General features: G+C 33.9%; 1 protein-coding gene across 3 annotated transcripts in view; it reads right to left on the bottom strand.

Moving 5' to 3' along the window:
- The window catches only part of Nfs1 (Nfs1 cysteine desulfurase), a 161,081-nt gene that overhangs the window by 51,126 nt on the left and 96,363 nt on the right, over positions 1–13,592 (bottom strand). For all 3 annotated transcript variants that reach the window (XM_090408057.1, XM_090408058.1, XM_090408059.1), the window contains exons 8-9: positions 11,575–11,709; positions 6–163 (exon numbers count right to left, since the gene is read on the bottom strand). In XM_090408057.1, the coding sequence (XP_090264183.1) occupies positions 6–163; positions 11,575–11,709 (293 nt within the window). The remainder of the gene's footprint in view (positions 1–5; positions 164–11,574; positions 11,710–13,592) is intronic.

Here is a 13,592-nt window from a genome sequence, read left to right as displayed (position 1 = left end):
CTTACAGCCATTTCTTTCTGTGCAATTTCGCAGGCTTCACCAATACCAACAACTAATGGAGTAGGAACAGTTCCACTACGCAATCCTCTTTCCTGACCGCCTCCACTTTGGAGTGGAACAAGTCTTACTCGAGGCCTTCTTCTAACATACAGTGCTCCAACACCTAAAGAATGTATTCTAAACTATTATAATAGGCAAAAATAAAAGTTAATCTTTTAAAAATATTATTAAAAATCTGGAATACATACTTCGACTTCTGTAGTGTCTTCCTGTTATGTGCACAACAGGAAAATACTGCAGTTTTTTTTAATATATAAATTTGATTTCATTTATGGACAAGAACTGAATTGTCAGTTGATTCTATGGAAAGATGAGTGATGATTTTTTTACTCCCTTTAACAATAGTCTTACTGAGGATACCCATGTAGCTTCTCTTAGAAAGGACCTCCCACAATGAGTCTTTTGACTCCATGGAGGCCTGAATAATAATAATATTCTGAAACGATATATTTCAGATGCAGTGTTAGAATTAGCTTTTTCAAATAGATCCAAATTGCAAGGGAAGGATCTTACAGTATTCTATATTTTTAATATAACACATCCATTATCCCCTACCAACACCCACATATCACTTGTTACAGTTTTGATTAATCATTATGTGAATGCTACAGCAGAAGCATATGAAAAATATCTATATACACTGGTAGATGAAATTTGTATATGAATTAAGAACTCAATTTGTCAATGCAATAATGAATTAGGTTTTTCATATATGTATACACTCTTGATACAAATTTCTTCTCTTATCTGAATGATGATTTTGAAAATGGTGAAGAATGAATGAAGGCCACTGGTTTCTGAGTAAAAATTAAATCAGAATCAGAGAGCTGGGTTAGAAATAAAACATTTGCTCAGAGACTGGAGACCACAGATATGAGAGTTTTGAGAAAGATTAGGGGAGTCAAGAGATGTCATCATGGTAATATCATATTAAAAATTAGGATATTAAGAAAGAACTTGACATTGTTAGCAGAGCTAATCTCAGGCAATATGATTACTTACACAGAATGAGAGAGGAAAGGTTTGCTTCCTCTGAATAGTGGTGTCAGTTCTTTGTCAGGATGGCAGGAAAAAAGACTCAGAGGAAGATCAAGATATAGATGGATTGAAACAGTGAAAAGTGCCTCAGAAGACAGAAATATAAGATTTAATAACATTGGAGTCTTGACAGATAACAGATTAATTTGGAGGAAAATTGTTGATAGGAAGTTAGCAATGATCTAATTTTTCCATGTAGTATTATCATAATAATATCCTGTACACTCCTTTGAGTACATGTCAGGAATTTGCTAATGTTGAATATTATAACTAATAGTAAGGGTTCAAAGTCAAAGTAGCCAAGTCTCCCTCAACTATAAGGTAATCTCTAACTAGTCTATGGTGAGGGGGAAGTAGGGAAGATTTCTTGTAATGGGTTGCAGAAAATCTTCCAATTAGGGAAATTTCCTGTTAGATGGCATTGCTCTGTTAATTAATTCATGTGGATTTTGTTTTCAGCTCACATTGTAATGGTTACTACAATACAGCATTTATTTATATGTAGTTTTAAACCCAGAAAAAGCAACAAGTATTAGTGGCAACTAATACTTGTGGCTTCTTCTAGATTTAAATATATAAAGATAATGAAAGTCTGTTTCATTATCTTTATAAATTTACCACCATAATAAAATCCAGTTAATTTTATTTTATTGCTAAAAGCATTTAAAAGAATTTAGAGTAGTATAATATGCAAAATCAAACTGCAGATATGCAACACTCATAAACTCTTGAACACAGACCATGTTTAAGATCAGCAAACAAAAGTGAACAGTGGAAAAACTTGAGCATAAAATGAAAATGCAAAATACAAAAGAGATTAGAAGAAGAAACAGAAATTACAAAATCAACCTTTAACAGAATGAAGAACATACTATAATCAAGAGAAATAAGCAAAAGAACTAGATTAAGAATCATTAAATACTTTATTTGTTCTACTTTTCTCAATTGGGCAGAAAACATAGACAATAATAAGGATGACAGCAGGACTGATGCTTTGGAGATGCTTCTGTTAGATGGTATTGCTCTGTTAATTAAATTCATGTGGTTTTTGTTTTCAGCTCATACTGTAAAGAATATTAACAATTTCATGGGTCCAGAAAAAGAAGAAGAGAAATAAAGAAGTTTTGATGTGTGAGTACCAAAATGGATTTAATAAAGAACACACAAAAAAGCAAAATATCATTTATGGGCCATATTGTATGATGTAAATGTTTTCATAAAGATTTATTAGAGAAAAGAACTGAAGACAAGCAAAAGAAAGAAGACAGTGACATGCATGGTTCAAAAACATAAAGAACTGGCTAGGCCTGAACTATGCAGAAAGCAGCTCGAGACAGAAATGTACGGAGATCCATAATAGAAAGCATCCTTGATGGATGGAGATGATATCTGACAGGACAGTTGACTCTCACAACATTTAACTCATTAACTCATGCAAACCAAAAAAATATAGTGTCAGCTTTGTAATTTATTACAAAGGTTTATCAAATTTTCTTTAAAATGACATTGATGCTATGGAGATTTGGGACTTTCCAGGAGATTATTATAGCATGTGAGTTCATGTTTCACTGATGTGATATGATGTCAATATTTGTTATCTGTTCAGCCAATCAGGCAAGTATGATTGAAAGAGTGGGTAGTGTCTCTGTACCTGCTACAAGATTCATATTCAAATCCCACTGTGGCATGGATATTTGTCATTAGGAAGCAGATGATTTTTATTTTCTGGTGTGAAATCACTATGCTGCCAAGGTTATGAATCTAACTTTTATGGATGGGATTGTCAAAAATATACTTTTCAAGTGAAATAACTTAAACTGAAGAATTGAACACTATGGTTGTGGTGAAGCCATCTATGCAGTGAAAGATACAGTGTTCTCTACAAACAACTTTGTAAAAGCGTCAAAAGAATGGGATGTAATTTGTTAATTTTCTACTATACAGGAACCTATGAAAGGTCTGAACCTATAAGACATTGTTATTATGTACAAATCATGGGACAAGAACACTATTTACCACTTCATGTCTCCATTAAGAAGCATGGTGGGGTTATGTGGAGAAGTAAACAGATTGGATTCAAGCTCACAACCTGAAAAGAGTAAACTCTGCATTTACACCAGCTGAGCAATTCTAAGTTACTTGATAAACAGTAATTTTCATTATTGATGATCTTAAATCATTATTTAAGATTTAATATTCAAATTAAATTATTCAAATTGGCACAGAACATGCCTATTTTTATAAAGTAAGTTCATCAAGACTTTCCTGAAGTTTTTATGACCCTTTCAAATTACTAGAAGAGTGGTATCCACTCAGTGCTAGATTACTTCTAAGTTTTTGTAGCCTTAAGTCTATATCATTCTTTAAAGAATTTTTGGACAATGTTCTAAATGAATGGTTCCACAACAATGTCTTATAGATACAGTATTTCAGTATCATCTGTTTTATTCTGAAAATAAATGTCGTGAGAGTGAAAGCAAGCCTAATTTAAAATTTTTTATTTTATTACAAAAATCTCATTCCTAAAAGACTGGAACATAATGGTTCTGTGGATGGGCCTAGGATTAAATAAGCAAGGAGTCCTGCTCTGGAAACTAAACATGATTTCAATTTCAATACTACATCAGACCATTAATATGCAGAGTGGTGTCACATCAGCAATTAATCATCTAAAAATGCAGAATAAATGGTAATGTGTCTTACTAATTATTCACCTAATTGCTTCCATGACTAATATTTAATAACCCATTTATCTTCATAGTAAATTCAAGTGCACTTGTGTTACACAAGTACAATCAAGTAAACTTTGCTCTTTTGTTACCCTGATTTATTGGCAAATAATGAAAATCGTAAATCCTCTTTATAGTCAATATGTATATATCCTCTAGCTCAGTGCTTCCCAAACTTCTGGATGTCAGGGCCACCTTTGCAAAAATTAAAATATTTCACGGTCCCCCACCTCGAAAAAAAATCGTAATAGAGAGATATATTATTATAATATATATTGTATTTATATTCAATACAAAACATACACAGCGAATATTGCAAAAATCAAATGCATATATTACATTTTTTGCCTCTTACCATTTGGTTCTGAAGACAATGTGGGCTGTTCTGGTAAAATATGAAATACTGTCCTTTTTTTTGAGTCTGTTTCTGCTTCTTCTGATTGTTCGCGGGATTTTTTTTTTTTTTTTAATCAGCCATTTATCCATCTCAGGGTTAAATTTTTTAACGTAGAATAGATCAAATAATATCACCACTTACCGATACTGGCACACCACAGACTGATAACATGAAATTAGTGAATATTGCCTGAATAAGGGAATCCCTATACCATGAACATTTTTCTCTTTTGTGACTTTTCTCCCTTTACGGCAATTAAGCCTAACGCGAAACAGACAGCAAAGGCAGGTTATTAAAACATGCATATGATTGGTGTGGTATTAACAAAAGATCGCGCAAACGAAAGATAAAAGCATAGCTGACAATTGAGTTGAAATGCTAACTCTCTTCAACCGAATTCCATATGTGAAACTGCCATAACATTCATTATATATATATATATTACTTAGTTTTAACACTTTTACGAATTTTAACACGCTTGGTTGAATTTTATTGCTGCCTTGGGAAATCGAACTCACATCTAATTAATAACAATAGTTTTTGTTAGATACTGTGTTTGCCCATGCAACATATGGTTTTGTTTCAGTCTATACAGCATAGTTTCTGTATGAGGGGACATGTGATTCATTAATTAGTGTGTTTTTATCCCAGTTGTCTCTAATTGCACTATTTGTTGAGAAATACATTACACAGACTCCTCATATCTTATTCACTGGCATAATAAAAGTACTTGTTTTCGTTGCCTCTGCAGTATAGTGGCTGTTAAGGAGGGCGTGTTGTTTACCACTGCAAGCAAGTTACTATCTCCCCACATGAACTTGTTTAAGCTTTTTTTCATGAGTGAAGTATATGCGAAACTTTTATTGGTAACAGAAAACAGACAGTGATAATATAAAACGAGTTTTGATATGTATATAAAGTCAATATCAACAGCCCTTGATTACGAGCGCGTGATGAAAGGGACAGGAAGATTTGGAGCTTCCCTGGAGAGCATTCGAAGTAAATACAAATGAAATGAAAACATATGAATAAGCAGTATTTACTAATATTCATTAAGCGCCGAAATACGCAAGAAGCAAAGTTTGTGAACCAACTCCAATGTGTGAATTTCCCAATTAAAATATAAAAAATAACAAAAAAGAAATAATAAATAATAAAAGTTAAATACATCATCATCATCATCAAATTCCTGCTATGTACCCTCAAGGGGTGTACAGGATATGACAGTACTACATGAAAAAATTACATCATTACTAACTTCCTATCCAATTTTCCTCCAAATCAGTCTGTTACTTGTCAAGACTCCAACATTATCAGATCTTATATTTCTATCGTCTAAGGCACTTTGTACCGTATCAATCCACCTATATCTTGGTCTTCCTCTGGGTCGTTTTCCTGCCAACCTGGCAGAGAACACTTGTTTTGCTAATCTTTCCTCTCCCATTCTATTTAAGTGACCATACCACCTGAGATTAGCTCTGCTAATGCATTCCTGGATGCTGACAATGTCAAGTTCTTTCCTAATATCCTCATTTTTAATATGATATTGCCATTGATGCCATCTGTTCACACCTCTAATCTTTCTCAGGACTCTCATATCTGCGGTCTCTAGTCTTTGGTCAAGTGTTTTACTTCTGACCCAGCTCTCAGATCCATAAGTTAAAACTGGTTTGAACACTGTCTTGTATACAGCTAATTTAGTGTTCCGACTAATTTCTCTCTTATTCCATATGAATTTATTCAATTGACTTCCCACCATACCAGCTTTGCTGATTCTGTTGTCTATTTCTATATTTAATTTACCATCTTCAGTAAAAATTGTGCCTAAGTAGCTGAAATGTTTTACTTGTTCCACAGGTTCTCCATTCACAACACAGTTGACATTTTCAATGATTCTGCCTATTTTCATTGTCTTTGTCTTTTTATTGCTGACCTTCATACCATATCTATTACAACAGCTATTCAATTTAGTCAGAGAATCTTGCAGACGTGTAGCGGATTTATTTAGAAGTATAACATCATCCACATAAAGCAAAGAGCTGACATTAACATCTCCAATTTTGATATCAGGTTTAATACCACTTTCCTTCATAATGTGATCCATATAGATAATGAATAACAGAGTGGATAATGTACATCCTTGTCTCACGCCAGATTTAACACTAAACCATCTTCCTGTACTTCCTTCAATTCTAACTGCTGACTTGCAACTCAAATAAAGACTAAGTATTGCTTGATATAATGCCCCATTGACACCATATAACTGCAGCATATTGAATAGCTTCTCTCTTGGCACCTTGTCATATGCCTTTTCCAAATCGACAAAACTTAAATACAGATCTTTGTTATATTCCCATGCTTTCTCGACTATTTGTCGTAAAGTGAAGATCTGATCCTGACAGCCTCTATTTGGCCTGAATCCAGCTTGTTCTTCACCAAGCTTTTCTTCCACAATTCTTCTCAACCGTTTCTCAAGTATACTGGCATAGATCTTGCCAGGAACACTCAGTAGGGAAATACCTCTGTAATTCTCACATTCAGTTTTATTTCCCTTTGTGTATATGGATACTATGAGAGCTCTACTCCAATCATCGGGAATTCATCCCTCTGTCCAGGCTTTCTGAAATATGCAGTGCAGCCACTGTAAGACTTTTATACCACCATACTTCAGCATTTCTGGTCAAATATCATCTACTCCTGCTGCCTTTCCACATTTCAAGCCTTTGATGGCTTTTTCTACTTCAAGTATGGATATGTATTCCTGACTGCATGCCTGGTCAGTGTTTTTTATCACTGTGCTGTGATCACTGCTTGTTTCATTTAGCAGTTTTTCAAAGTAATTACTCCATACTTCAAGGATATCTTTTTCTCCTGTTTTCATGTCACCTTTATCATCTCTAATTCCTTTTACAGCACTCTTTCCTCCATTCCTAAGCTTCTTCAACAACAACAAGTTAAATACGTTTCTTTTAAAATAAAAAAAAAAATCTACTTAGTCTTAAAACATTTTAAATTTGTTTTCGTTTTCGTTATTTCACGGCCCCCCTCAACAAAACCTACGGCCCCCCAAGGGGTCCACGGCCCACAGTTTGGGAAGCGCTGCTCTAGCTAAGTCATACGTTTTTTGAGAGGGAAGGAGACCGAATTTTCAAAAGTAAAGCCCTGACACCTCAATACGAGACTAGTTAACTCTTTCTATTGAACAGTCCATATAAAAATTCTTCACATTCTTTTACAGAATGTGAGGAATCCTATCGAGGTAGTAGAGTTTTTTCTCCTGGTAACTTCAGTTTTTCATTCTCATACAGGCAAACTGGCCAGAGAAAACATGCAAGTAACAGATAAAAATATTAATGACATAGTGTGTGTGGATTATGTAATGTATTTGTGAGTGGAAGGTGGCAGAGTATGTGAATGGTGATTTATGTAGGTGCATAGATGGTGGATTATGTAATGTAGATAGTTGGGTATGTGTTGTGGAGTGTCCTTTCAGAAGCATCCTTGGACTCTGTCAGATGTTATAATAATAACATCTAATAACAAGAAGAAGAAAATATCAGAAGAAAAAACCATTAAGAACAAGGCAATAGGAAGAACAGCACTTATTTGATGTGCAGAAGACAAAGGACATGAAATCAAAGAAACCAATTTTTTTATCAATTAGAAAGGCAATGATATTATTACACAAATCATAATTCAACTTGAAATATTTGTTTTGAATCCACTAAGGTGTTGATAATGTATACAAAGATGAGATGAAATTCCACAGCCGATGGATATCAGGTTTTGGATGCAGCATCCTTTTTACATCGCTGAGTAGTGTGTATTTTCAACATTCAATTGGCAGAGCAGGTGTATCTGTATGCTGATCACACGTCCCTGTGTTTGTTAGTACTAGCACCTTAAATATGACTTGTTTAAGTTCCACAAAAATGCCGCGTTATATAAATCGCATGATGCGAGACTCAGATCGCATAGAAAAAGTAGTGTTAGGTTCTGAAATCGTTTTTTTTAAAGATTATATAAACAATGATATATCCAACAAAAATATATTTTTATTTAATTCAGGTAATTCATGTATGTTAAGAAAACATATAAACTATGAAACAAATACATAGTATAAAGTTATAAAAAATTATAAATTGTACGTAAACTTCATTGCACATAATACATAAATGTTTTAGGTAAAATAAAAGAGTTCATAAAATCCTGGTTGATCACAAAGGGATTTAGAGGTGCTGAAAACATTACAAGATTCTGTTTGGAGAAAAAGACCTGAATTGTGGCCTGACAAGTGGATCATCCATCATAACAATGCGCCAAACCATAGTGCGCTCATCGCGAGAGATTAATGCAGTCATACTTGTTAAGGTTAGAAGACTGCTTCATAGCCATTGCTCACTCTAAAATATAGTCTTTCTGATCTGTAAAAACTTCTATATAGCCAACTGTTTTTTTTTTCCATCCAATCCTGTGTTAAGAAGTGTCGAAAGTGGTCTGCCAGTCCTCCTAACTTGCCACAATCCTCTAGCATGTCCTGGAGTGTACAAAGTTCCCTGTGACTTGGCCTACTATGGACAGACAGGAAGATCTGTTAACATCTGTTAATCTTTGAGAACATAAGAAATACATATGCCACCATTATTACTGCAAGTCAGAACTGGCCATACTAATGATTATATATGTGTGTTATATAACCAATGTGTTATATATGAGGGATATGGAAAGTTCTGATAAACACTTAGAACAAAAATTAATTAATTTTATGTTTTCTTATATATATATACACACATAATATATATATCATATATATAAAAGATATGTTCTTTCTTGTGGTTATATCAGTTGCTTTAATATCATTTTTGTTATAGGTATTTATCAGAACCTTCCAGACCCCCCCCCCCTCATTTAAGTAGTTACAAGTCAGAAAGATTATTTTTAGAGTCAACAATGGCTATGAAGCATTCTCCTAACCTTAAGTATGGGTGCATTAATCTGCCAAAAATTTGGGAGACTGTCATCTTAACATCGATTCCTACTCAACTGTAATACTTCTTTTATTCAGTGTTAGAGAGCACCAAATTAGGACTTGAGATCTTTTGTCCATTAAAACTGGAATTGTTTTACTTACTCACTGTCATGTGTAATTTTTGACATGTTTTGCTCTAAAAATATGGCCAGTTAATAAACATCCTTTTATAACTTATTTTTGTTTGGTTTTGTAATACCATTAAAATTAAAATAAGTTATGAATAACATTAATCCAACACCTAAGCTTGTTAACTAGAATGGTGCAACATGATAATCACAAAGGCATCTTCTCAAAGAAGACAGATAATACCCAAGAACAAAACAGCTGCTGGATTATTAGACAGATGCTTTATGGCAAGAGTTATCACAGCTGTGGAGTTGCTGGAAAGGGCTTCTTCAAACTCACTCCACGAGTAGAAGCAATGACCTTGCAATTTCCAGAAAGACTGTTGTAACTTTAGTTAAGTTTGGTGGATGTGACGTGAAACTAGCTTATGGTATAAGCTAGTTTCATGTGTGTCTTCATCAACTGTTCTAACAGAAAATGCCAGCTAAGGCAGATCAAAATTCTACATTTTTTTGCACTTTCTTCATGAATCTGTTACAGCTGAAGTTTATTTTTTCTAAATCTTCTCTTATCTGGTCTCTCAATCTTTGTTGTGGTTTTCCTTGTGGGCTTTGCCCCTCACTTTTCATTTTATATAATTCTTGGTATTCTTCACAAATTCGTTCTCTTTACATACAGCTTTAAAAAGCTGCATGTAATGCAATGTTGTATGCATGCATGTTTTATCTTTCCTTGTCTGATTGAAGCCTATTATTTATGATGGACAAATCCTGAATGTAAAGACTTAACTCATGTTCTAGGATCACAAGTGTCCAACCACTTGATCACATTCACCACATGCAATCAAATATCAAATTATTTCTTTTTTGAAAGAGAGGTGGAATTTATATGGGTGAATATCAAAGATGGTAACTGTTGCAATAAAAATTAAATTATATTCATAATATTAATTTAAAAATAAAATTAATTTTAATAAGGATTTTTTAAAATTTTTATGCAACATTTTAATCTTTTTAATTTATATTTACAAATGGACATTTTCAACATTAGAAGTACAGCAGCAAACAAATTAATCCTAACAAGCCGAATTTTCATGAAGTTTTTGGTTTGGTTTTTGTTTCAGCTCACAATAATTTTGGTTGACTGCTGAGTGTTTAAATAGTCTAGGGTGGGCCTAGTTGGCCAAGTGGTAAGTACATCTGCTCTCCAGCCAAAAGGATGCGGGTTCGAATCCCGCATTGGGCATGGATGTTTGCGATTGTCTGTGAAAATACTAGTGGTGGTGGTCGGCAGTAGATGGTGTTGGTGTAGATGATGAAGGTAGTTGCATTTGGTGGAGACGGAGAGTTGTAGAGTAGGTGCCCTCCCTCAATGAGTCTTTGGACTCCCGAGGTGTTATGTAATAATAATAATATAATAAAATATTGGGCATTTTTAATAATGTAAAGAAGTTGACATTCATAGTGTTTTATTCATTTTGTGTAGTTATAATACAAATTGCCAATGAGTGTGGTGTTTGTTTGGGTACTGTTAATGTGATTTTTAAGAGGTTTATGGAGACAGGTACTTTTCTCCTGAAAGAAAAGGGAAAACTACACTTACTCAAGATTATTTACTAGTTAGGAAAAGCAAAATGAATCCAAGATTGTCTGCTGTAAACTTAAATAGAGATTTGGCAGCTAGTGGGATTAATGTTTCTGACATGACAGTCCGTCGAAGATTGTTGGAAGCAGGGAGGACCACCCACAGACCAAAAAAGAAACAACTGTTGATGAAGGCTATGCAGAAAAAGAAGCTCCAGTGGGCAAAAGTGTAGATTGGACTGTTGAGAAGTGGAAGGAGGTCATATTCTCAGATGAGAGCCATTTCTTAGGGTACTTGCTCTCCTTGTCCAAGGAGAGCAAGTACCCTATGTTTGCAAATCAGTGGCTGAGAAGACTTCCCACCCACCTTCAACAAGCTCCTAAACACCCAGCTAAAAAAAGTTCTAGTAAAATGACTTGGTAAAGTCCAAACACTATGGGTCAAGAATGAGGTGAAAAATTCCATTTGGTTTACCCAAAACTATTGAAGAAGCATCCAGATGTCTCAAAACATCAAGCCAGACCTGGACAAAGAAGACAATGTTCTGTGATTGTTAGCTACTATACTATACTATACTACCAATTCAATTATATGATATTTTTTAGACTCTAGCAAACTGTTTTTCTTATCCTAGTATACACTGTAGGCCAGTATATTTAATAGTTTACCTTTAGGTCCATAAATTTTATGTCCACTTATGGACATAAGGTCAATATTCATTTTGTTAACATCCATAGCTACCTTTCCTACTGCCTGGGCTGCATCTGTATGAAAGAATACTTTCTTTGCTCTGCATATTTCACCTTAAATAGATAAAAAAAATGTAATAACATAAGTTACCCTGAAAACACAAGCAAAAAATAAATAGAAAAAAAATTAGTTAAATAGAGATATGCTTCCAATTTTTAGATTAAGCCTTCCAGCTAAATTTTTACATGTAAAAGTAACAAGACAATTTAAGAAACATTACAATTCAACTCGTAAGTAAAATTTAAAAAAAAAATACAAGTAAAAAAAAAAAGTAGTTACAAAAAATAAGCTAACCCTCTAGTACTCACTGCTATTAGACCACACGATGAGTCAGATGTTCTTTCTGCTACTCCATAATATATAATACATGATCACTATAGCAAACCCATAAGGACCAGAGATAGACATAGTTTATTATAGTGCAAGCTTTGCAGTAGAATAAAAATATTACCCCTCCTCCTGAACTGCAATACATGAAACAAAAGAAATCGCAAGAAATAAAACAAAAGAAATCACAAACATAAAAAATCAGTGAGAAAAAAAAAGGAAATTGCAAGAAATCAAAGAAATCACTGGAAACAACAAAGAAATCATGAGAAAACTGCAGGAAACAGAACAAAGGAACTGAAAGGAAATTTGCATTTTGTTTTCAATGCAAAAGTGCATTCAAAAAAAAAATACAGGATTGGCAGGAATCATACATAGAGTGCATAAAATGACAACATGAAAAAGTACAAATGCAAACAATAATGGGAAACAAAAGAAACAACTAGAAGAGCATGAAACTATAAAAAATGAGAATCCACAATTAATGTTTAAATTTCAAAATATTATGTTAGCTTAAATTAAAATTATATACCTGAAATTTTCATAATAAACTAAATAATGTGCAGTCTGTACCATTAAAATCAAAAATAACCTGAAAATTTCAGCAGTCAATCAACTTAGTCACCTCCAATTACAAAGAGGAAGGAAACAGAAAAAAATGATGAATATTCATATATGTTAATCATCCTTCATTCATCAGCATTGGTCAGCCTGGGTAGAGTGGAAAAGTAACAGATACAGATGGTGTGATTATCAGCTTGGACAGAAACCCACTGATATACAGCTGGCATAAATTGACACTGCTCTCTTAAAAATGTGAATTCTATTGCACAATATGCTGGCCTGGTAGGCCGAGTGGTTAGTGTATCTTGCTCTCCAGCCAAAAGGCTGTGGGTTTGAATCCCACTGTGAGCATGGATGTTTGTGATTGTCTGTGAAAATACTAAGTGCTGGTGGGCAGTAGATGGCATTGGTGTAGATCATGCAGTTTGCTGTAGTTAGTGGATTAAGTAGTGGAGACAGAGAGCTGAGGAGTAGGTGCCTTCCCTCGATGAGTCTTTGGACTCCTTAGAGGTGTCACATAATAATGATATACAATATTCCTTTTAAGTTATGAAATTTGCTTGGATAACAGCACATTTTATATTTGAAAGACTATCTATAAGGTAAAAAATTCTAAATTTCTGATTTAGAATTTTTACAAAAGGTTTTGTAAAACTTCATCATCACTTTCATCATCAAATTCCTGACATATACCCTCAAGGAGCACAGGATATGATAGTACTAAGTTATATTAAGTTAGTAATGATGTAAAAATTTACATCATTACTAACTTCCTATCTACAATTTTCCTCCAAATCAGTCTGTTACTTGTCAAGACTCCAACATTATCAGATCTTATATTTCTATCGTCTAAGGCACTTTGTACCGTATCAAGCCACATATATCTTGGTCTTCCTCTGGGTCGTTTTCTTGCCAACCTGGCAGAGAACACTTGTTTTGCTTATCTTTCCTTGGCCATTCTGTTTAAGTAACCATACCACCTGAGATTAGCTCTGCTAACGTATTCCTGGATGCTGATAATGTTCAGTTCTAATATCCTGGTTTT

This window comes from Typopeltis vanoorti, chromosome 18 (genome assembly GCF_054136105.1).
Source record: "Typopeltis vanoorti isolate ZY-2024b chromosome 18, IOZ_Tvanoo_1.0, whole genome shotgun sequence".
Taxonomy (NCBI): Eukaryota; Metazoa; Arthropoda; class Arachnida; order Uropygi; family Thelyphonidae; genus Typopeltis; species Typopeltis vanoorti.
The sequence above is the reverse complement of the archived record's forward strand: the minus strand, read 5'-3'. Positions and strand labels throughout refer to the sequence as shown.